The following is a 25,668-nucleotide window of genomic DNA, read 5'->3' as shown; positions in this document are numbered from 1 at the left end:
CTATGGCGGTCGCAGATAAATCACGTCCATCAAAGATTTGAAGGAAACATCTCTCGCATGTGGGGTGGTTCGTGAGTAAAAATTCTTGGAATTCCAAACGAATGATGTGGTTTTTCTGGACGGTGATGTGCCATTTGCAAAAAGTATCATCTGGAGAATTTCCAGGATATGAAGGAGAGAAGAAATATCCTGTTTCGTTGATTAAGTTCTCGCTGCAAGCTGAAAGGGAAACAACAGATGAAAGCTAAAATGTTAAGAAGTGTCTGTCTTTACAACCTGACTGGTGTCTTCATCGTTCGACACGAAGTACATGTACAGTGCCTCATGAGCGCAAATAACAGCGGCAGCATCATCCCGGAGTTGCGCGATGACAATTTCAATTGCTTCGAAAGTACAAGTGTTTTAAAGGTTAGTGGCAATGACGCCCTTTCCTAGAAAAATTCTTGTATGTCTTTACATTGTTATACTCCACCTTTTTTCGCCGACAATGGCGTCACTCTGCAATTTTTTCCCTCGTCGATGTACAGCCCTGTCAACGCTATTAAGTCTTCTCTCCTCCCCATTTCCGCTTTTATAAGCACCTGTCTCGGTAATGAAACAATTTCCGAAATTATTTACCAATCTCATCGCAGTTTCTGGTGCCTGAAGGGCCCTATTAATGTGCTCGTAATGTTGGTGGTGCGGGGATGGGATAAGTATGATTGATTAAGGTTCGCGTGGCAACTCAGAAAAATTTCTACCAAAAGTGAACGATATGTCCGTATAGTTTTATGGACGGTTTATTTGAATGTAACTTACGGTACCAACATAAAAAAACTGAGAGTTTTGTTCAATAGACGAAAGGAAAGAACAAGTAAGGTCTACTTCGTTTGAGAAAATCTAAGAAAAGGCGAAGAAGCAAAATTCTTTACCTGAAAGTCTGAAATGGAACTGAGTTGAACCTGGCCATAAACCCAGTTCCCCCGGGTGATGCCTTTTGAGATCCAAATAGGTATTTCACGATATTTTTTCGCCTTCCGGTAAACTGTCAGTGCTTTCTCCCCAGGTCCTTGCAGCATGTAACGAAACCTGAGACATCGACTCTGGCCACCACGCGATGCATCGTAAAGAGGACTCATAAAAAGAGCGCTTTGATTGACGTGGACCGTAATGCCTTCTGCCACAAGTCTGCTAGCTGAGAAGATATCAAGATTTATCAACAAAAAGAACTTTATGATAGTCATTCATCAGTAAACATAAGTTTGTACACAGACAAAGAGCTAAGATCTTGCCGAACGAATGCTAAAAGAATTAAAACCTCCAAACGAAAGTCGCGTAGTAGGGGTAACCACATTCTTCACTTTTCTTGGTGTTAGATGTACGCAAACTCTGTAAAAATTGTCCCGCCATATTTCGACATTTATGCACGATGTACTGCACGTAATAAACATTCACTAGTTCGTAAAGATCCTATGACTAAAGTAGCCACTGATGTTCGAACAAACAACGAGCCAAACGGCTAGTTGATACTTGATGCGTTCCCAAATGAAGAAAAAGGAAGCTTGGGGCGTACTGTCAGCATTATCAAAATAAAAGTTTTTTTATGTGACTCAACACGCTTCTACTTTTAAAACTTCCGTCTTTACTTTTCTTAGAATCTTTCTTCTTCCTACACGAGAAAACAAACAAGTTAGAACGCATACCACTTTCATAGCGAATAGACATACCTTACTTATTTAACAGGATTAACAGCATCTTATTAATTACAAGGTAAAATTAAACTTTTCAGATAATTTGTGCTCTTTACAGAACACTTACCTTTTCTGTCTTTGCATGTTCTGGAGTCTTTAACCTTAACTTCTCCAATTACCTTATCCCTGACTGTTTCCCAGGATTTGGAGTCTCCTGCTTCAGTTCCACAACCATATGACATGCTCAGAATCTCAGTGATTGAGACAGGGTAGCTCCATATATTGAGGCCACTCAGTTTGCCAAGAACAGCTGAATTACTGTTGTTCGTTTTCCTGAAGCCAACTGTCATGGTTCCTGCAGGTATCCGAGATACAAATTGCTTTGAATTTATTTTAAATGTAGCTCAAAATAATTTAACATTTTTTTCTCTCACAGGAATGCAATCAACAGTCCAGAGCACTCCACCTTCCGAGCTTTTGCCACTTAGTTGCTGCTCAAGAACTTGTAATGTGCATCAGAGTATGCTTTATATCTAACGCCTTCCACATCAACATGGAATATTTTTGTTTTTACTTTATCTTTGATTTTTGTTCTTTAATTGTTTTCCACTTTCGAGAATAATTATGCAGTCATTACCTTCATTCCAATATTCAGAATTGGGTGCCCTCCTGCGAGCTTCCTTAAAATTTCTGTGACCATCTTTGAATACGGCTAGTATTCCGATAGTGCCATCCCATAGCACACACACGTAGTGCCAAGAGTTATCTGTCACACCCATTAAATATTGACTGTGTATGAAAAATAATGAACAAAAGAGTTCTAATTGAAGGATAAGTATCTTTGAGAAAGAAAAAAATGTATACAGAAATATTTTATTCATCTTACCACGAGCGTTACACTAAGAGTGGAAGGAAACACTCATAACAAGAAAAACACCGTCTATTCTTCATAACCGAGCTCAAAAGTTCCCATTTTTCTTTTCCAAAATGAATCGTATCTCTACCATCTTTTAATTTAAAATGTTTAAAAATAACATAACCGTTCGAGATTTCTCCGCAACTACTTTGGTAAGTTAACTGTGACTGCTGTGACTTTGAAAAACGTGCAGTTACCCATCCACACACGCCCGAGTGGTGGGGGTCATATATGTGGATCCCGAGACAAACTCAGGTTCAAGTCATGACTTTATAACACATTGTCAAAAAAAAACAAAAAATAAACCGCAGAAAAAGTTTTCGATACCTTTCTTGGTTTCTCAGTAGAATATCAAAAGTGTTGTTACCACAATAGAGCCCAAATATCAGCGTTTCATTTCGATCTCCCGATACAGCAGTTCTATATTCAACAAAAAAACCAACATTTGACGTCTTTAACCAAAAGCAGATGGTGAATCCCCCTTTTGCCTGTCGAATGTCTGAGACTGAGATATAGCCGCGGCTACTGTCGAAGAGTTGGATCTCGTAGTTTTCATCGCCGATTATCCCTATGGCAGAAACATCACGTTACAAATGCACCCTTCTTCAGTCGTCAATCTCCGTAAAAGGCTATCAAGCCTGTTCCAGCCGTTTAGTTAGTAAAACGGAGGAAAGTCGAAAAGAAAAAAAGAGACAGAGGTCTGGGTAGAAAATAATGATGATAAAAAACACAATGTGCCAAAACAATCAACCTTGGTCATTACCATCACTACCAATGTCAACGTTTGCGTTTAGATAACTGTTGTCAAGATCTCTGAATTTCTTTCTTCTCCAACCACGAGCAATATTCCATCCACATGAGTCCACTGATGCGTCGCACGGACGATCATCTAACAAAAGGTAGAGAGAGAGATAAACTAATAGTAGTATCAGTTGCGGTGGGGAGAGCAATAGTAGCAGTGAGAGAAGAAGTAGTAGAAGTAGAAGTAGAAGTAGTAGAAGTAGAAGTAAAAGTAGTAGAAGTAGTAGTAGCAGTAGAAGTAGTAGTAATAATAATAATAATAGTAGTAGTAGTAGTAGTAGTAGTAGTAGTAGTAGTATTAGTAATAGTAGTAGTAGTAGTAGTAGTAGTAGTATTAGTAATAGTAGTAGTAGTAGTAGTAGTAGTAAAAGTAGTAGTAGTGGTAGTGTTAGTAATAGTCATAGTAGTAGTAGTAGAAGTAATAGTAGTAGTAGTAGAGGCAGTAGTAGTAGTAGAACTAGTACGAGTAGTAGTAATAGTAGTAGTAGTAGTTGTAGTACTACTACTAGTAGTAGTAGTAATAGTAGTAGTACTGGTAGTGTTAATAGTAATAGTAGTAATAGTAGTAGTAGTAGTAGTAGTAGTAACAGCATTATTAGCTGTAATAGTAGTAGCGGTAGTACTTGTAGTAGTAGCAGTAGAAGTAGTAGTAGTAGCAGTAGTAGTAGTAGTAGAATCGGTAGTGGTAGTCGTAGTAGTAGTAGTAGTAGTAGTAGTAGTAGTAGTAGTAGTAGTAGTAGTAGTAGTAGTAGAAGTAGTAGCAGCAGCAGCAGCAGCAGTAGTAGTAGTAGTAGTAGTTGTAGTAGTGGTAGTAATACTAGTGCTAGTAGTAATTGTAGTAGTAGTAGTCGTAGTAGTAACGGTAGTAATACTAGTACTAGTAGTAATTGTAGTAGTAATGGCAGTAGTAGAAATAGTAGTAGTAGCAGTAGTAGTAGTAGTAGTAGTAGTAGTAGTAGCAGTAGTAGTTGTAGTAGTAGTAGTTATAGTAGTAGTGGTAGTTGTAGTGGTAGTAATAATAGTAGGAGTAGTAGTAGTAGGCAGTAGTACTTGTTGTAGTAGTAGTAGTAGTAGTAGTAGTAGTAGTAGTAATTGCAGAAGTAGTAGTAGTAGTAGTAATAGTAGTAGTAGTAGTAGTAGTAGTAGTAGTAGTAGTAGTAGTAGTAGTAGCAGTAGTAGTATTAGTAGTAGAAGTGGTGGTAGTAGTAGTACTAGTAGTAGTAGTAGTAGTAGTATTAGTAGTAGCAGTAGTAGTAGTAGTAGTAGTAGTAATAGTAGAAGAAGTCGTAGTAGTAGTGGTAGTAATAGTAGTTGTAGTAGTAGAAGTAGTAGTAGTAGTAGTAGTAGTAGTAGTAGTAGTAATAGTACAAGTAATAGTAGTAGTAGTTGTAGAAGAAGAAGTAGTAGAAGTAGTAGTAGTAGTAGTAAAAGTAGTGGTAGTAGTAGTATATAATGTTATTCCTTTAATACCTTGACAGCCATACAGCTCTACACGCATCGATATATGACCATGCCAAGACACTGGTTGAAAGCGGATGAAACGTGTTGTTATGGGTGGGTTAATTTCATTGTAAACAATAGAATTCTGGTCTTTGTTTCCATCAAAAACCTGAAGAAGAAGAAGAGGAATAGAAAAATCTCCGAACTGCGCCCGGCTTAGTCATGAATAAGGTGGTTCTTTCCAAATTTCAATGAGATTATAACCCTGGCTTGGAAATGTAAAGGCAACATACGTGAGAAAAATACACATTTTTAATGTTTCCCGGTTTTTTTTCTAAAAACAGAACAAACAAGTCAACAAATCTAATGTTACCTTCGCTGCTGTATCTCCTGGTTCCCAGTAAAAATGGAAGATTTTACCATCTTCACTGTACTGCAGTCTGTACTTCGTTACCCACTGGCTGGCATCATGTCTTCCTTGAGTAGCTACACGGGTCACATTATTACTTTGATCAAGAAGGTCGATCTGAAGCCATTGACTGGAATTGTTATTACCAGCTGACCAAGATCCTCCTGAACCTCCGGTTGCGTTAGAGTTAAGTCTCCCCTGCATTGCAGCATGAGCATCGTCCAGTTGAGAAGAAGAACTTAATTGCCCGTCTGTTATTGAGCTATTCTCCAAACCGAGAGGTTCCTGGCATTCCAAAGGTTTAACTAAATATTTGAGCAAAATTCTTATTTTCAGTAAACCACGGTACATGATTAAATTGTACTACACAATGGCACGAAGTCGATTGTATCTCGATAGTGAATGAAAGCAATGCAAAAAAACTTCCTACTTCATAATCAAATGATACACGATGAAAGCGTGTTGATAATCAAAATGGATTTCATTTATCGTCAGCATAATGTATATCGAATGAATTGTTACATTTAATGGTCAGGAACCTTGTCCTCCATTCTTACCTTGACATCCGTAAAGCTCTATCCTCATTGACACGTGGTTAAACCAAACTTGAGGTCGAAAGCGGACGAAGCGTGCTTTTATGGGTGGCTCTAGTTCATGAAAAACGATAGTGCTTCTATCTGAGTTACCATCAAACACCTAAGAGAGAGAATTGGAAAAGTGTTAATACCCAAGGATATAATATTTTCCTCTTAACATACTTATGAGTCTGCTACTTAATAGGAGGTGGTTTGAAGATAAAAACGATTTTTGTTTCCCTAATATCTGTCTCTAAGTTTTGTCATCTTTTATTTTTATGCCGTTCACGAAATGAAACCTTCTCTTTGTTCATATATTTTTTTTAATTACATTGCATTACCATTGCTTGTGTGGTTTGCTATAAGGAACAAATGGAAATTTTGAATTAAGTAATAACAGATGAATATTGGAATATGCAAAGAATAAAAAACCAACAGGTAGACTACCAGATTATTTTGTAAACTAAAGAGATTTATTTCAATACCTTGTCGTTATTTGTTCCTCCTCTCTGATAAAACTGAAGTTCAGCGTCATCATTACCATACTGCAGCTTGTATTTAACCACCCATTGGCTATAATCATCTCTCCCCTGTGTCCCTACACGCGTAACTTTGGCGTACTGACTGCCTAGATCCACCTGAAGCCATTGTTGAACATCATTTCTCCTAGCTGACCAAGCTCCAGATTTTTTTACCCTTGCTTTAAAGTCCAGTCTTGCTTGAGACGCAGCATGGTTATCGTCCCAGATGGAATAAGCTGTGATCTGTGCATCAGCGATTGCACCATTTTCCATGCCAAGAGCTTGTTGACAGTCTGACACGTTGATGGGTACTACAGGAAGGAAAACCATGGTCTGACGGGCTTGAATGAAGGTTAAGATATACGCGAACAGTTTTGATCTTCCTCCTTACTTGTTGGCCTATAGTCTACATGTAGGATTCCCTACTTTAAATAGAAATGCCAAATGTAATGTTTACCTTCCTTTTAATGTCAACTCAGTTGATTACACCAAATTACTTTATTTTCCAATAACTTCGCTTGCAACAGAAAGAGGTTTAAGCAAATTATAATCGCAGTGCATCAACTGAGAACACCAGACCACTTGAGAGGCAATTTCAATACGCAACAATTTAAAAATCCTGTACACACCTTGTCGATTTAAATGTAAATACAGTCCTTACCCCCACTGACATCTTCCAGACAACCATAAAGCTCTGTCCTCATAGAAATGTGGCCGTACCAGGCCTGTGGTCGAATTTGGATATAGCGACCTTTGACTGGTGGGTTGATTTTATTATAAACAATTGTATCCCGGTCGCTGTTTCCATCAAAATTCTGAATGAAAAGGCAGTGAAATATAATTGTCAAAAAATGTTCCAGGTACCATTAAAATTGTATGACATCAAAATTCTTATAACCAAAGGATTGCACATTGCTACTCAACTGGATGATTTCAATCTAAGTGTAAACCTGATTGGCCATGGTTCCGGCTCGCGTAGTGGGTCAAAACATCATAACAATGAAACACAGCTTTCTTTATGGTTCATCACGCTCCAAAAATTAAATAGCATTTGCATGAAAAAAGTCACCTTCTAATGCTTAAACTTTCGTGATTGATATGTATACAAAAGGTACAACGTAATATTCACCTTTTCCGTCGGTTTTCCAGCTTCCTTGTGGGGTTGGAAATTTTTACCATCGTTGCTGTACCACAATGTATACCTTGTCACCCATTGATCGTAACCATTTCTACCTTGTGTGGCAATTCCTGTAACTTTCATGTATGGACTATACAGATCAATCTGGAGCCATTGATGTATATCATTACCTCGTGATGACCACGACCCTGCTTTCCATGTCCCTTTATAATCTAGTCTACCCTGCCAAGGCGCATGATAATTATCCCAATGTGAAGAGGCGCTTATTTGTCTATCGGGAATTGCGCCATTTTTCATACCAAGAGCTTCCTGACATTCTGATGGTATACCAAAAAATTTACAAAAATTAGTTTAAAAACGACCCATAAAATAGTATGTATGACAGAGGCCTTAAAAATATTATGAAAGCGAAGAATAAAGGGTAAGGTCTTGAAAGAACCCTCGCAAAATCACGATCTGCAAAAGGCTGAATAACTCAGTGCACAGTTAAGATATATGGAAATGTCCTTACCATCAAGACAGCCATACAGTTCTACCCTCATTGATATGTGGTTTTGCCAAGCCTCCGGGAGAAAACGAACGAAGCGGGCACTGATGGGCGGTTTTAATTCATGAAAGACAACCGTATCACGGTCTCTGTTTCCAGAAAAATCCTATATAGGTATAAAGATAGTAGTTCCTGTGAAATTGAACAATAGTAGGGAAAAACTAGCCTAAACTCACGATAGAAATAAGAGATACGGATAAATATTGTCCTCCACGTAAAAACCACCTTATCCTCATTTTTCATGGTGTCTTCGCACTTCATCAATCTTTGTTTATGTGATCGAGCTAATACAGCGTGTTTTTCTATTTATTATTATCACCATTATCATCAATATCATTATTATCATTTCTTTGAAATAAAAAACTGAAAATTTCGCTTTGCAAAGTCTGGTACCATCGGGTCGACGCTAACAAGACTCATTTATTCAGAAAACGTTTTCGCAGCCAAACGCTGCTTTTGACATTAGACCAGCATAGTCCATATTTTCTTGTGCTCACGACAAGCAAGAATTCAATTCGAGGCTAATCGTGTATTCAAATTGTTGCGTGTTTCCCGTTGATCCCTTAGGTCTTAAAGCCAGCTGGCATGAAAGTTACACTAACTTTACCAAAGTTGTCAAACTGTAAGTAACGCCTGAAACTTATGACTTAGTTTAACAGCTAAGAATTTCCTTTTTAATCCAGATCCTATTTTACAACTTTCGATGTTCGTGGAGGTTTCCCTAAATCAATATAATTTTTGCTCACCTTGTCCTCACCTTGATCCTTGTAGTATTGAAAATTAAATCCATCATTACCATATTGAAGCTTGTAACTGGTAACCCATTTGGTCAGTATCTTGCCTTCCTTGAGTAGCTACCCCTGTAACTATATTATCGTTGGCTCCAAGATCAATCTGAAGCCATTGATGTGAATTCTTTGCAGAAGCCGTCCAGCTTCCTCTCATGCGACCAGATGCTTTAATTGATAATCTCCCACGGCTAGCGACAGAGTTGCCATCCCAGCTGGAAGAGGCACGAATTTGCCCATCGGAGATTCCATTGTCTTCCATACCCAGAGCTTTCTGACATTCTATTTGAGAATGGAGGTGACACATGGTTTTGCTTATCACAATCAAATTCATGGTGAACCTCTATAATTTATTCTTTTTCGGAATGTTATGCCTTTTTTGTTTTGTTTATTTTGGTTTTCTTTTGAGGATAGACTGGTTCCACAAAAATAGTTTCACATTTTTTCAATTTGAAGATAAAATCACACGCTTTTGATTAACATACCTTTTTGATGACCATACAACTCAACTCTCATTGATATCTGCCTATGCCAAGCCTCTGGTTGAAGGCGAATGAATCGTGCTCTAATAGGTAACTTTAGTTCATGATAAACAACAGAATCCTGGTCTTTGTTTCCAGCGAAATCCTATATTAGCAAAATAGTGACTCTTTAAACCACTAATTGTATTTAAATTTATTCTTGACACAAAGTCAGCATATGATAACTAAGAGTGTTAAGTCATAAAGATTACGCACATTCAGTTTCTTAAATATGTCGTCTCATTGTCATTGATGCTGATAGTTGATCGTCTCATTGTCATTGATGCTGATAGTTGAATCAAGCATGTTAAGACTTGCTTAAAACACTTCTAAGAGTTGATAGAGCTATTGTTTGGCAAAAAAGCAATTAAACGAGTTGGTTGATATCATTTTAAAAAAATTAATAACGAACATTAAAAGTGGGCAGCTGAATAGATTTCGTACACACCTCAAGAGCGGTATGTTGAGGTTTCTTGTAGAACTGGAAGTTTACCCCGTCGTTGCTGTACTGTAACTTATAATTCGTTACCCACTGGGCGTACCGTCCGTTTCTCCCTTGTGTCGCAACACCCGTGACTCTGACGTTATTATTACGCAGATCAACTTGGAGCCACTGGCTATTGTCATTTCTGCCGGCGGACCAAGCGCCTGCCTTTCCTGAAGTTGCGTTTAAGTGTAGACGGCCTCGACTGGCAGCATGAGCCTCGTCTATTGATGATGAAGAACTGATCTGCGTGTCTACTATTTCACCATTTTGCATTCCAAGGGGCTCGTTAATATCTAGAGGTTTTATGACATTAATTACTCATAGATTTAAATGTTACGACACTTAAAAACATTACATGTACAGATAAGTATATGATTTAGTGCTAACTTGACGAACAGGCATTCCCTTCGAGTAAAAGTTTCCGTCAGAGGGTTGCCATTTTGTAAAGTAAGATACACAGTTTAACGAATTTTAAAACTAAATTTGTTTAAAGCTATTAGTATAGAGTTTTGTGTAATAAACGAGTCGTCCCTTAGGTAGTCTGCGCCCAGAATTAAACAAAATTTACAAAACCTAGTTTTCAAGTCTTAAACATGTAAACTCACCATTTTGTCGCCAAGAAATTGGGTCACAAGGCTCTTTAGAAAAGGAAACTTGTTCAATGGCCAGAATTTGGTCCCCAAACTCTTCATAAATACCAAAGAATTTAAGCTGTATTGTGTTGAAAGAAAACGTTCATACTTCACAAGTGTCGGAATTTCTTACAAAATTTATGCAAGGGGAGTGTACTTTATAAGACATTATTCAGTCTGCAACAATTGATAAAACATGCTTGTAATAGAAAAAAGTGAACTTGTATACATGGAGTCAGCAAAAATTTCTCCTCACAAGTATACCAACAAGAATTACATTTTTGTACCTTTGCTTTGCTGTAATTGCCTGGCAACGGTATCTGAGTATAATTTGTCGCACTTGCCATTTCATCCACAAAGAAGAGCAGTGTGGATAGGTTCGATATTAACGACTGAAGAAACACCTGTAACGACGTTTTGTACAAGTTTGTGGCACCAATGAAATACCATAAGCGTAAGCACTTCCATTCGTAAGTGTTTATAATTGGGGAAGAGAGTGTATGAGGCACTTCAGATGCTCCGGCGCGGAGAAAAATAAATGATACCCCTGGACCTAACAGTGACGTAAGAAATAAAATGCAGCTATTTGATTATGGCCTGAAAGAGGTTAACAGCGATTTCACATGTGAGACATTTTCAATATGTTTAGTGCTGATGTCTGTTAATCGGTCAACAGTCCGTCACTGGTTCATTTCGTCTGTCATTTAGTCAGTCTGTGAGCAAGTCTGTCTTTCAGCCGCTCAGGTATCTTGCCAGTAAGTATGTCCAATGTGGATTGCCCAGTGTCTAATTAATCAATAAATATGTCATATTGTGTTATTTCTACTCTAAAAATATTTGGGTAGACAGTTTGAAGTTGTCCATCAGTATCATGTCGATTAAATGAATGATTCGATTGAGGCATTGAGTCACTAAATTTATTTTTTATTCCAAGCTTTTGCCGATCTACGGCATCGATGCCTTACTTGGATCGGCAAAAGCTTGTAATAAAAGAGATATACAGTAGCTCAAGGCCTCAATCAATATAAACCTCACTATAACTTCTCAGCCTACAAAAATTGAATGAAAAGTCTCGAATTTGATGACAAACTCCTACCGTAGTTTTTTAAATCTGGATCAGGTGAGTGTTTAGAGAGAGTCCATCCTTCCCGAGTCTCCCAATCACACGTATCCTCTCTAAAACTGCAGTCTGGACTATCTAAAGATTGAAAGAAAATGATAGAAACCTTTTTTATCGAATTCATAAATTCTATCTCATAAGAACGAATGGAATTTATTGGTTAAGTTTAGTAGCTTCCTACCATCAATCAAACCCTCCGGTGGTTTTTTCTCTATGCGTTTGGCTGACACCGTTTTTTTCTTAGGGCCAGTTGTCTTTCAAAACTAAAATGGGTTGAGTTCGGTGCGTATACTTGACAACAAAGTCTGTGCCATAATCAGCTGTTAACAAATTTATGTCGCACGAAAACGCCTTCAATTTTAAATAAACCCTCGTGAGTGGACGGTAATATATCTAGAGCTAAATTGGTTCGGTCGATGTTGCATTGAAACAGCAAAGTTTGTTAATCTAAGACTACTCTCTTACGAAGATTTCCGATACGCAATAGGTCTAACTTGTGCTTACACTACGCTAAGGCAGACCTTGAGTTTTTGCACTCCATAAAGTTACATCCACATTTAGCACCCTTGGTCTGCGACTTGGTCATAGACTCACGCAAGCACATAACTTCATCGACTTTCACGTCTATTCGTAAATTGCCATTTGCCCTTGTTTAAAGTGCAGCTGTTCGCTTATGCAAAGAATGGTTAATATTTTTGGGTGAATGAGAATACAGACAGACGGACGACGAACATCGAGTTACGACCAAAATTGTCTAGCGGAACAGGTTACCAAATTTGCTGAGGTATGGGGCTACGCTAAGTACGCTGCACGCTCCGCAATTTTTGTAAATTTTATTAGTAGATCATTAAAGAGGCTGCCTCGAAATATTTTAGGTGTAAAAAAAACTTTAGCGGCGATGAAAATTATGCCAAGCAATGTCTTTGCTGTAAATAAACCATTGCTTTGCTTTCCCCCTATGTGTTTTTATCCATACCTTGTGCAATAATCTTTTTACAGTCTCCATCCAGCACAGACATATCATCTATCGCAATGTCACCTTCACTTCCATCACCAGTCGTTCCTTCTATGACAAACTTTGCAAACAGCATAAAAAAATATATGATTTGTGAAAACATTCTCATCAACGTTTTTAATCTCCATATAACTCAAAGTAAGTAAAAAAAGAGAGAGAGAGAGATAATTACTAAGAACAGCTCACCACCAAGCCAAGATCAGCGAATAAATTTCACCCGTTTTCAAATATTATGATCAATATACATTTATGTGCATACTTTGGCAGCTGCTTTTTCAATTAGATTTTCAGAAAATGAGAACAGTTCCAGCCAAAAAAATAAAGATAAAGATTCACGTTTCAAACGAAATGTACGGCAGTTTGATAGCTAAGCGTTATTTACCCTATGAGCCCTTTCACTTATCAGAGGAAATTGACCAAACTTCCAGCGATCCCCTTGATCGCTTGACAATCTCCAAACCAATGTCTCGGATTGATCAGTCCTCAGATAAAAGCTCAGATTACCGATATCTGAGCCGTACATATGATACCAAAACTGAACACAAGCTGACTGGTTGGGTTCCATCCATTCGCTTAACAACCTTGCCACGTCCCCAGGGCGTTGCGGAGAAGCTTCGATATAGATATACGACCCTATGAAATAACAAATGTTCTTCATTACTCTCTTTGTGTAAGTTATGCCAAATTCCCTTTTTGTGAGAGCACCGAAGAAAGTTTGAGTGACCATAAAGCAAATTTGTACACGTGATAATAAAAAGCTTGTCGTGACGCCATTTCACGATTTTACGTTGATATTATTATTCAGCGGTACCACGGCACCAAACAAATATAAGACCGAACTTTTCCAACAAAGACGTCTCAAGGAGAATAAGCCGTCGTACTAACTTGGGCGCACTGCACCATGCAAAACAAGTTAGGTAAGGATTTTAAGTAAGATGCACTGTATGTTAATCCGACTGATATTATTTGTTTTCCTACGTAAGAGAAACATTTCATTTCACCTCTTACCGTCTTTGCTTAAAGTGCTATGATCATAACTTGGCCCAGTCTTCTCCGTTGGTGTTTCACCTGCACCTGTTATCCACTGGAAAGTGGCGTTCATATCCGGATTAAGCTGGCACAAGTCATTTTCGAAATTGCAAAACCCTATTTGAAATGACAGCAGTTAGGAGATGTCTAATGGATTATTATGACTCATGATAAATAACCTCAGAAATTTATCAGTCTTCCCTCTATCTTCGTTCCCCTAACGCAACGGTGACAAGCCACCGCTGGCGCATGTGTCTTACAACTTGCATTATTCTTCTCTCTGCGCTAAATTTGAGTTTATTTAGAGGCTTTAATAGAGCCATGGACTTACTTCTGAAAGATTTACATCTAATTGGTCCTTTGGACTCTTTGGATGAACACGCTAAGTCGTTAAGGCGGCATTTCCCAGATCCTGCAATGCAAATTATCGACTCCATCAAACATGCTACTTACTTCACTGTCACGCTCCAAGGATTAATTTCGCCAACGACGGGATCAATTATCCGCGTAAACGAAAGCTTCCCTCACTAGTAGATACTTATTTGTCTTCACTAGTTCATAAGAATTTGATCAAGACAAAAACGTACATACTGGACGCCTCTCGCAGTTAGAACATTTCAGAAACATCGCTGTCGCTTATTACGCTAGTAGACTAGAAGATAATAACCATAATTTTACGAAGACGCAGCTTTTATTTCTAACACCTTATGATCATGTCCATTTGCGACTCACATGACTTATTTTGCGATCTTTCGTCCATAAATGGATTACGACGAGACCATAGCAGAGGCCTGAAATCTCAGGCTTTCGATGCAAGAACGTGTTATTTCAAAAAATTAACCTTGTTGGTTAAGAAGTTTTCTATGCCTTACTTACCGCAAACTGATGGAGTGTTAGTTCCATCCTTGCAGAAAGGCTCTCGAATACAGGTCTCTGACCAAGCAATGCATGATCCATCAAGACAGTGATGCTTAAAGGGGCACTTATTCCCTAAAAAGCAGTAATTCCAAACTTTTTGGAAATGCAACTCAGCATACATAGATGGGAAGGGCAAATAGCGAGTTTCACTCTAATTAAATCAAGACTCAAAAAGTGAATGGCAAAGGCACATTTACTCACGGCAGTTATTTTCATCATCTCCATTAGGGCAGTCATTTATACCGTTACATACAGCTGATGCTGGAAGACATTTTCCATCCAGGCAAGCGAACTTATTCGAGGGACATTCACAATTATCTTCATCTGAATCATCGGTACAAGCAAAGTCGCCATCACATCGCAAATTTTTCTTGACACATTCGCCATTCTTGCATTGAAACTGTTTATTCCCGCAACTAAAACCTGAAAATCCAATGCGATCAATAAAAGCTAAGAAAACATACGATTTTTTCCTTTCTTTTCTCTTTATCATCCATGAGATGCATGAAAACTTAATATAGCCTTTTATTTTATGTGAACTGAAAGAATCAGTGATGTCATTGATAATTGCTTTTTTTTGTTAAAGGTTTACACAATCTTGTCATGCTCAAAACCAGCAACTCAAAAAAACAGTAGAAAAAAGAAAAGCGGCAAATATAACCTGGTTTTGCAAAGTATGGTAGCAAGCCACATTTCTCGGTAGTTACAATCACGTTCTTGATTGCTGCATTTACTTGGTTATGAAGAAAGCCCTCTCCCTCAAATATAATCTAGACAAAAAGATTCATGAAGTACGTATCATCACCTGTCATAGCAAATATCAAAGATTCATAAAAAAAAAAATAAAATATGAACTTTAGAAATAAATGAAGAATTCAATCGAATAAATTTCATCCTCATAATTTACTGACCTGAACTGCAGTAGCGCCGGGCAAAGACGCCTCAGCCACTGACCATTTTGTACCATGGTATCCACTAAGCTGCCAAGCTAAAATCGGCTCCTCTTTCCTTGGCTCTCGAAGTAGAACTTTTATAGTTGACTTTGATTTAACAGGTATAAGGTAAGTAAACCGTAAGCACAAGCCAACGACTTGATGAAAAGGTTCCCATAGTAACACTGGACTCTGTAACTGCGCTTTGTAAGAGCCATTAATGTAGACAAAATTATCTAAGATAAAAATGTGTACAGTAAATTTTATAGCATAAAATGTTCTTTAGTACTTTTTTCTATCAGTAGCGACGTTTAACCAAAAAGATTCTGAATTTGGCATCATAGTCTTTATCAATTCCCTTCAGACCTCTTTAATTTCAGCCCCATCATTCAATCATTATTTCCTTTAGCGAGTGTTTTGTAGCGTAATAACTTATTCAAAGGTGTTTTTTTTGTTAGCAAGAAAAGCAAGTCAATTGCAAAAGACTTAACTGTTGCTCGCAGTACTGCCCTTCTCTTCTTAAGTACTTAAAGTTACTGAGGTATTTTATTGATTTCTTACCAGGAAAGAGCTTCCACTTGGAATTTGCATGTGGGCTAGTCCAGTCGCACTTTCCAGACTCAAAGTAGCATTCTTCTAGCACCACCGCTTTTGAAGAAACACAAAATGTAAATAATCTCCGTTAGCGGTGGTTAAAGAGCAACATTTACGGATTCACACAGACACAGTAATTCTTTTAATCCTTTATGTCAGTGCAAAAGGAGTTACCTCTTAGATCTACTTGTCCCAAGACTCGCTCCTCGAGAATTTCTTCTGGATGTTCCACGAATGAATAGCTGGCCTGAAAATAATCACAGCGTATGGGTTACAACTTTTAAATATCACAGGTTCCAGTTCAGTGAGGCTTATCGCTCGTGCATGCACCACTTTGCTTTATCTTAAGGCTTCGTTCTTATGAAATTAAAGATTTTGTAGTCATCCAACCTGGCTAATGCACAAGTAATGCTCGTTTGTCTCGATGTAGTGCGGGCCACAAAGTTTCGACTACGTACGTTTTACTTCTATTTTTAAGGTAATGGGGTTGACAGACTCTTAGATAGTTAAGATCAATGTGTTTCCACTGATACCGATGACCAATTCAGTGATCAAAACACGAAAATATAAATGAATAAAACTAAAACAAAAGAGTGATGAAAAATGAACCCCTACAATTTCAAAGTTTGCTTCATTATGATTCATATTATTGCCAATTTTTTTAAATAAGCATGGCATGGTGTCTTGTGTATTTTTTGCCGTAAATGTAGTAGGAATCATCACTTAAATGATGATAACTACTTAAATGAGAGCTACTCACCTTCAAAGTAAAATTTCCAGGTTGACCGATCGTGTTAAAAACTACCTCAAATGATGTGTTAACACAGGACAGGCTCACTGCTGAATTCACTTTTAGATTTTGTCCGAGGCATGAGATGTTCAGTTCCAATGGGCAGTCAGGACAATAAACTCCCTCACAGCAAAACTTGTAATATCCTATAATTTGACCAAACATGTTGTATGATGGACCCATTTTATTGCCTACAACTTTTCTTGGCGAAACCGCAACTTATGAGAATAGATTCATCAATTACACCCCAAAATATGAGTACAAAGTGGTTGATCGTTGGGCTTAAAGTTCTACTCGCAAGTTTAAACAGACAGTCTACCGTCCTTCTCTCGTAAAGTTAATCCTAATCACGCGTTTCGAGTTAGCAATCATCAAATGTCTCCAAATATGTTGTTCGAGGCTTTTTCGACGCAGTGTTGCGTCTCAGTTAAGAGAGGTATTCTTTAATTGATATATTTCTGAAACGTCACATAGTACCGGCCACGAACTTTTTATCAATCACATGATGATAATTTATGTAAAGAAAAGAGAAAGAGCTCTAGCTTCCTTTGGAGGGATCGATTCCGACATCATCACTCAAATCTTCCCGGTTCCCCATATTTCAATATGTGAGACAATCCTCGTAGATGTAGGATAATACCAGTAGACCAACCTGTTATGAGTAAATTTGACCCAATGAAGGCAGATATCGATGCCTTGTGATTCTTAAGTGACATTTCTAAATTACGCGTCCCTTTGAAGAGAAAGAAAATTTTACACCTCAATTAAAAAAAGTATTGGAAATGAAGATGTTTGTCTCCTAATACATGTCTTTTTTCTTTTGTTTCTTTGTTTAATAGTGGCACCGAACGAAAGAAATTCCAGTAGCTCCCAGGAGAAGTTATGAGCTTCAGCTTCATAGTAAAGATGTCTAGGTCCGTGAGAGAGACATAAATAAATCGTTGTATTAAACAGTCTGTTTTGTTTCTGTGTGTGTGCTTGTTTGTCTTCCTTTTTTATGAGTGTGAAGCACTTTCTGTTCATGCTTTTCTCCCTAACTTTGTTTCCTTTTTCGTTTCCTTTTTCTGCTTTAACCAAATAAACGAATTAGAATGTCCCTACCTGGTTTAGTCCAAAACAGTCTTTCTCCAGTAATAGGCCGTTCATATTCCCCATTTGGGTTACGCATGCCCACAGATATGTGATCATTGCCGTCTTTTTCTCTACCGAAGATCACCATTCGATAAAAGCGACACTTGCTAAGGACGATTGGCTGAGATGTTTGCTCTGGGTACCTTCAATAACAAAGTAATTAGAGTATATCAATTCTAATGACGACTAAAAATGTCACCAAAATCATTTTAATTAATGAAAAAAGTACTTATCATAATTACTTATTACTTGCACATCACTTACTTGTCCCATCGAAGATATTCTGTCCATTTTTTAACATAAATAATTGGTTGGTTCGTTTCGCTTTCCCCAGATTCTATTTTAACTCTTCCGATGCCTGTCTCTGTGACATCGTACTTCCATAACTCACACATATCGTCGCACGCCGCATAAAATGTGTGGTTTCCGCTCAGAGAAACCTGAAACAGCATTTCACAATTGGCCTGCTCGGTCAAATTCTATCAAATATTTTCTTTTAATAAAAAAAAGTGATAGCACCAACAACATAAACAGCAGCGACACCGACAACAAACTTAATCTTAACATTTAAAAAAGGCATGATTACGGTGATTCTTTCATACTACCTTTCAATTGAGATACTCCCTACTTTTCGAAAGGAAAAGTGCACCTTACAACGCATCAAAAGCCCAACAATCGATCTCAGGTGAGTGCAAAAATACGTTCGCTATGATGAGATTTTACCTGTAGGTAACTTGTCAATCGTTGCACATAGTTTTCTGCCAAATTTATTGGCGCATCAAAATCTCGCAAAATAATCCGGCTTTCAGGTGGACCTTGAATTAGAGGATATTCACGCATAGATGACGTCTTTTTGGAGTTATAGTCGTATTTATTGTACCATCCTTCACGCAAAACTCCGTGTACCTCTCGGGTCGACTCTATATTAAGTCAAACATTGAACAAATATGTTTACTCTCACAAGCAGAGCAGCCCCCCAAAAAGATATCTCCCGTCCATTTTTAAATGACACAGGCCGAAGTAAAATTGCTGAATGGAATACCCTTACATCATGTTGGCTCACCTCTTTATCAAAGATTATAAGTGCGAAGGCTGATACCAAAGAATGTAAAATAAGCTTGATTAGCTTCTTCTTTCCCTCACTAATAAAAACGTATGGGCCAAAAAAAAATTATAGGAATCTTTCAATAACTTACCAATTGTTTCCACGACAACATGGCAGAGAACTAACGTGACGTTATCACCCGTCAGCGTTATTTTCACATTATTTCCAAGTGCGGGTGGTGAGCAATCAAAAATGAACTCATGTGTTGTTCCATCGTATGCCATCGATTTGGAGCATGTTGGAGACAAGCCAGTTTGACTGGTTGTCACACTAACATCGATGATTCCAGAGTCACGTGGACAGCAATCGATTTTGTCAGTTATAGAAACAGAAACGACATACAGCAGTTTGTTAAAAGTTGCTTGCCACCAGGGATTTGATTCCTAAACCGACGAGAACGTAAAAAGAAATGAATAAAACATAGGGGAAAATATTTTGTTCAAGCCAGAACAGATGACATTTCTAGTCCATCTATTTTCACTCAATGGTAGGAAATTCTGCTGCAGATTTCGATCCAGAAAAACTCAACAACAGATTTAGCACGCGAATTAAGCAACCAATGTCGTTACTGACCTTCAAAGAACGAAAGCAAGTAGAGTAAGATCCATCTATGGCCAGGATAGGTTGGAATGGCTGCAAAATACTTGAACATCTTATCAAACTCCGGTTTGACAACGACTCTTCTATAATATAGTAAAAATGTCACAATTATATTTAGAAAATAACCTTCTCAATTGTTATGATTGTACGAGAGGTTTGAAAAACCAAAACTTTTCCTTCGTAAGGAACTCACCAGCTTTTTTCTGACACAGTGGGTATCTCTTCAATGTACATGCACCACTTCTTATCCCCGATGAGCCACCAGCCAGATAACCACAGCTACGGGTTTTTTTAATTGTTTTTGGATATCCTTGCTTCCACAACGAGCTATGTAACGGGCTGCCGTCAATCCATGCCCACTCGTCCTTGCTCAACAGGCCAATGAAGAAACTATTATAATATGGCTTGAAGCGTCTTATTTCTTCTAACAAATTGGAGAAAGTGGATCTCAAACCTTCACGAGTTATCTTGGCCAAGGTTCCACCGCTTCGATTGCACTTCCTCAAAGACTGTTGCCAATTAAGTTCCTTTGAGGGATGTATAAAATAGCAACCACCATGAAGGGGAAAAAAGCCCGGACGGCACCATGATTGGGAAACTTAATGGAAAAGAAACAAAAAATCATGTCAACAGAGCCATTCTATAGTTTTTGATTGTAGTACACGCCACAATTATCAGGAATGACAATCACGCGTTGCTCTGCTTTTAGTTTCAATAGTGGGTCTACTTAGTCGATAAAAGTGGCTTGTTAATGTTTGAAATTTTGTCATCAACGACAATATCAATAATTCAATAATCTTATTTGGCCTTACTACTAAACTACATAATTGCAAATTGACCCATAAAATGCACAGACGTCAAAAGAGATATTCCCCACACTGGCTGCACACCATCCGCCATTCTGAAGTGCAAACATGCGAAAACCCCTTTTGCGAGCTGCGAGGGCGCACTTTTCGATCGGATTTTCACGGTCCTGGTAGGCACCGAGCAATAAAGGGTCAGCGTCTTCTAATTTTGGAATTGCACGATTACTTGTGTCACGATAGCATCCTACTTTTTTGTAATCTAGTGAGGTCCAAGGTAATACTAAAGAAGCAAAAGTATTGAGTAAAAATAAATCTTCAAGGTCAATAACCTTAATATAGTTCCTGGCTGACCTGAATTAGAAAAAAACTATTCCAAGAGCACCAGGTTGACGAGTTGAGTTAAGTGAAGTGTTATCCTATTATGTATAAAAGACCATAGATTACAGAATCACCTTAAGAGGTGTCTCCAAATTAAAATTGTAAACGTTTCAAGAATAAAACGTCGAGTCTGTAATTTATACAGCTGAATCTTAGGCATTGCCTACAAGGGCAGGTTAGACGAATCAAAGAAATCGGGAAAGGGAGAGAGAGATCAAAACAAAAAATAAAATAACAGTAGAGGCTAAAACGCAACTCCATGGTAAAGAGAAGACTGATACAAGAAAACACACTAGGGTCAATTAAAATAAAAATTGGCTGGTTCTTGAAACAACGTCACTGGGTATAAATTTTGCCTTTTTGAGAAAACAAGGTCCAAGCAGACATTTATTAGACATGCTTACTGGTTTGATTGCATCTTGTCTTTATCTTCATAATTTGATCCACGGACAATGCTTGAGCGTAGAACTGCAAGCAGGAAACTTTGCCATAAAATTGTGTCTCACGATTGTTGGACGCTCCTATCGTAAGATTTCCTTGAGTCGCCAATTCCACGTTAGATCCAAGAGACTTGCTCATAACCATGCTGTCATTCACCCACACAGACGCAACGCCAGTGTGATAGTCGTATGTGGTCCCTATAAAATTCCAATCATTTATTTTGATAACACCATCCTTACGCAATAGGTGAATCTTAGAACGATCCCTAACCATATAACGAGTTTCAAGTCCCCAAGTTGAAGGAAAAACCCACATCGAGCAACCGTTATCATATATCGGACCAGCACGAGAGGCAGAAGCGTCAGGGTGGACCCATGCAAAAACACTCATCGAAAACGTTGTATCAAGTTCTCCCTCATTTTCAACTTCCACGTAGCTGTTATTCGAACCACTGAAGAGAAAGGAGCCAACTGGATTACCCCAGGGACCTCTTGTAAGCGTGATGTTATCAGACACTGCTTTAGTGGTTCCATTTGGACTCAGGTTAACAACTCCATCGGTGCGACTGGTAGAAAAGAGAGCCACAGGTAGGGGGACGTCTTAAAAAGTAAACAGATTTGTGATATATGAACAATATTTTTCCATCGACTTTCAAATGAAGAGATGAAAACAATCTCTATGCTACATAATTGTCTATTGCAAGAAGTCTTTTTGAAAAAAAGTAGTTCGAAGGAATTTCAAAAAACTATAAACACCTAGTGTTGTTTTTTTCCTCCAGTCAAGTGAAGTTTACATAGAACAAACATAGTAAACGGATGAAAGAGAGGGATAAACTAATTTGATTGATACACCATCCACTAAATCACATACCTAATGGTTCCTCACAAATATATCCTTGACGGCTCGTGCAGGATATATCATTCCAGCGCCATCCGTACCCAGCCCAGTTTGAATTCCATTCAATTGCATTTAAGAAAGCTCCACATTTACCGTCTCCACTTGGTTCCCTTGGTCCCCATAGATTTTCATTACTCTTTGCATTCTCACCATCTATCCAAACCCAACGTAGGTTGCTATCAAGTCCAAGTGTAAGACCGCGGTTTTCACGCTTGAGTTTTTTCCGCTGATCTGCAAGGGCCTCTAGTTGCTCTGCACTATTGACTATAGCGATTTCGCTATTCTGTTTGTGACACAGGTTCCGGGAAATCCGCCACGCCTTAGATGATTGGAAATAGAACATGAAACATGCTTTTCCTAGTTTGTACCAACCAGGTTCACATCCGGAAATAGAACGGCTTTCTGCAAAGAAAATATTTCATGGAATTTTTTCTCCATTCAACTGGCACTCACTCTGGTTTGTAACTTGCCTGGTTTACGCACAATTCCCATCTTTCAACGAATGATCTTTTTTTAGTACTAAAATTTGGTTTTAAAATAAGTGAGAAAATTCGAAAATAATCATGTAGATGACTTCCCATTAATTGAATAGGGACCTCAACCTTGTTGTCAATCTCTCTTTCTCTCTCGTTTTTCTATGGCGCGAAAAACAAAAATCGGGCGTGAAAAAATCGCTTTGCTTCCTCAAAGTATGTAGCCTAAAGAAACATTTTTCAGGCTTCATTTAAACAGTCTTTTCCTCTTCCTCACCTGATTGAACCACATTGCAGGCATAAAAAAAGAAATTCGTCTCGCATTTGCAACCATCCATTAGACTAGGATCTTCAAGAGTGATCATAGGCCCAACCCTATCTCTGCCAATGAAAAAAATCTTACTGCAATTCAGTGACAAATCCTTGTGATTGAGGACAGCAACATCCAAGGGATAGTTATTATAGTTAAAAATATCTAGCTTTGTGGTAACGAAGCTGTGTCCCTTTGCATAAGGGTAGATGAAAAAAGTCTTCTCTGTCGGATTTCCTTGGGGATGTTCGATACTGAATCGGAACTCGTCCGAGTACCGATTGTCTTCAGAGGGTCTTGTCGATATTCTGAAATCTTTCCCCATGGTGGAAGACACGTAGAACGTTGCTTTACCTAAAATAGTAAATTCAAATGGAATCATGGATCATGCTTTTTGTCAAAGTCTGCCTCACAGCGATTCTTAGCGAAGTTTCAAACGATCAAACTAACTTAGCAAATTCCAGCAGTGACGTCAATAAACACAAAACTGAAAAAACCACATTAAGGTACTGCTCCATAGATTGAAAATGAAGTAAACACCGTTATCATGTGCCCAAATTATTTCCGTATAATCGAAGGAAGATATTGATATTGCCGTACTTAATTGGTGACAATGTCCGTGTTGAAACGTGAAGTCGTCCAGGGCTGCGTCTCCACTACCGCTTCTCCCTCTAATACCATCAATTATTATCTAAAAATGACAGAGAAGAAGACTTCCAAGCTATCATGAGATCTCACGTAAACGAGGTGAGAGACAACTTATTTTATACATCAAAGTTCTCCCGTTTGTTGAAAATCTTAGAAGTCCTAATTTTTTTTTTTCTGGAGAATGATATTGCAGCCAGCGTTTAATCTCCCTGAGTTTTGAACCTGTCACTGAACCTTGATTATTAGATTCCAACGAAAATCGTATAAGACTTGGTAAGACTGCTGTAATTAACAGCGCTTTTAAAATGGCAGAAGTCATAGGAGAACTCTCTTTATAGTAGAAACGATAAATCTATTTTGACTGTAGCCACCTTGGGCAGAGGTTATGATTCAAAAAGTGATGTCCCACCTGATAACTTGAAGTATCGTTTATGCTAACTTGCCCTTGAATCCATTTGTTTCCTTGCTTCTTGGACCTCAGCCAAAGCGGTTGTAATCTGTCTGCAGCCTGTCGTCTTATGTACACAACAACACATCCCATGGACGAGCCATACATGTGGTAGTAGAACGTCATGCAATGTGGTCCTCTTAGCCACGGACTCGTGAGCCTTGCAGTGTCTCCCATCTTCCTCGGTCCCGATGTTTCAATATAAATGTAATAACCAGATCCTTTCGATAGAAAAACGAGTATTACAAGCACAAATTCTTCATTTAGAGTAGCAAATACTAGTACAATCTAATTTTTCTGATTCAGTTGCTAAATCTTCATTCATTCGTTTTTGAGCATGCAGGGTGCAAATCAATTATGTTATGACCGCTTATATCAAGTTTTATACCTTCCATCTCTGCTTAAAGTGATTTACCCCGCATGCGGAAATACTAGTCTTCAAAAGTACTATTTACTTCGTTTTACCTGAAGTATGGTCCCTTCTAGGTCCAGTCTGAGGGCTTTTTGTCCGGCCTTTTTTTCTTCTCCATGCGAAGATAAAATTTAAATCTTTCCTCCAAAAGCACAAGTTACGATCGAAGTTACAATTCCCTAAAAATAAAAGATGTGATAGCCGTTATCTTTAAAGTTGACAAATAAGAAATTTATAACAAAAGTTCGGAAACTGCGCATTTTATAACAGACCATCAAGAAATAAACGCGAGAGAATCATGATTGGTTCTGTAATACTTTGAACAGAAGCATGACAAGAACCTTGTACGTTGGTGCTAAGTTCCCTCTCGTCATGACATAGTCCATCAACTAAGTTGACGTCATAGACTGCTATATGACTTGTGTAGTTTTTGCCAACTGTTGCTTGCAGGACAATCTGTGATAAGAATTATCATTGAAATTATATCTTATTTATTTACATATTTTGGGACAGTGCAGTCTAATCTAATTACTTGAAAAGGTTATCAGTGGGCAAGGTGGACACAGGACTAGGAGCACTACTCCTTACTATTTTATACTACATTGACAGATAAATCTATTCATATTGCAATTCTCGGGATCATAGAAAACTCCAGAGTTACATAAAGAAGATTAAATATCATCTCATTGTTTTCTTCCTTTTGAATGTGTGTATACCTGACAATCGTCAGTATAACCGATATCGACGCTAGCCATTATCCGCTGACTTCCCTGATCTCCTGACTTTTTCCACACCAAGTCATTTCTTCGTCGCCCTCGAAGTTGAAGTAAGACATCCAGTCTTCCCACATCACGGCCGGACAAGCGATAAGAAAAGCGGAAACATTTTGGTCCCCGAAGAAATGGACTCGATAACTGAGCGGTTTGATATACTTTGTCAGGATGTGATTCGATATAAATGTATTTTCTTACTCTTGATACTGAAAAGAAAGGCATAAGCATAGAATTACAAATGAATAGATGAATAATAAACGGTACAAGACGCTAACTTTCTTCTAAATAAAGTTGATGGATTTTGTCCTTTTCATTAAGGAATAACCGTTTCATCATAGGTAAATATATTAACAATAGTTGAATGATCATGGGTGGTGAAGTCGTCAATGCCCGTAAAGTTGAG

At 38.1% G+C, this 25,668-nt stretch overlaps 1 protein-coding gene across 1 annotated transcript; it reads right to left on the bottom strand.

The window, feature by feature from the left end:
- Window positions 1-2,483: 2,483 nt before the first annotated feature.
- On the bottom strand, window positions 2,484-25,330 carry LOC113685644 (MAM and LDL-receptor class A domain-containing protein 1). Its single transcript, XM_089205017.1, is given in 42 exon segments — window positions 2,484-3,154; window positions 3,350-3,475; window positions 4,858-4,996; window positions 5,201-5,541; window positions 5,794-5,932; window positions 6,297-6,643; window positions 6,994-7,147; window positions 7,462-7,787; window positions 7,982-8,123; window positions 8,764-8,841; window positions 8,843-9,087; window positions 9,291-9,432; window positions 9,775-10,106; window positions 10,419-10,524; window positions 10,733-10,998; window positions 11,542-11,643; window positions 12,542-12,641; window positions 12,963-13,213; window positions 13,589-13,726; window positions 13,941-14,021; window positions 14,486-14,599; window positions 14,729-14,950; window positions 15,189-15,297; window positions 15,439-15,695; window positions 16,021-16,107; window positions 16,228-16,300; window positions 16,814-16,989; window positions 17,496-17,576; window positions 17,945-18,117; window positions 18,239-18,414; window positions 18,698-18,894; window positions 19,171-19,462; window positions 19,653-19,762; window positions 19,873-20,277; window positions 21,268-21,903; window positions 22,175-22,603; window positions 22,952-23,338; window positions 23,585-23,675; window positions 24,042-24,301; window positions 24,546-24,671; window positions 24,834-24,948; window positions 25,209-25,330. Coding segments are annotated over 42 exon segments (8,421 nt in total). The 5' UTR covers window positions 25,248-25,330; the 3' UTR covers window positions 2,484-2,843.
- Window positions 25,331-25,668: the final 338 nt, after the last annotated feature.

The sequence above is a fragment of the Pocillopora damicornis genome, chromosome 4, assembly GCF_964200805.1.
Source record: "Pocillopora damicornis chromosome 4, jaPocDami1.2, whole genome shotgun sequence".
NCBI lineage: Eukaryota > Metazoa > Cnidaria > Anthozoa > Scleractinia > Pocilloporidae > Pocillopora > Pocillopora damicornis.
This window is presented reverse-complemented; position numbering and strand designations above follow the sequence as displayed.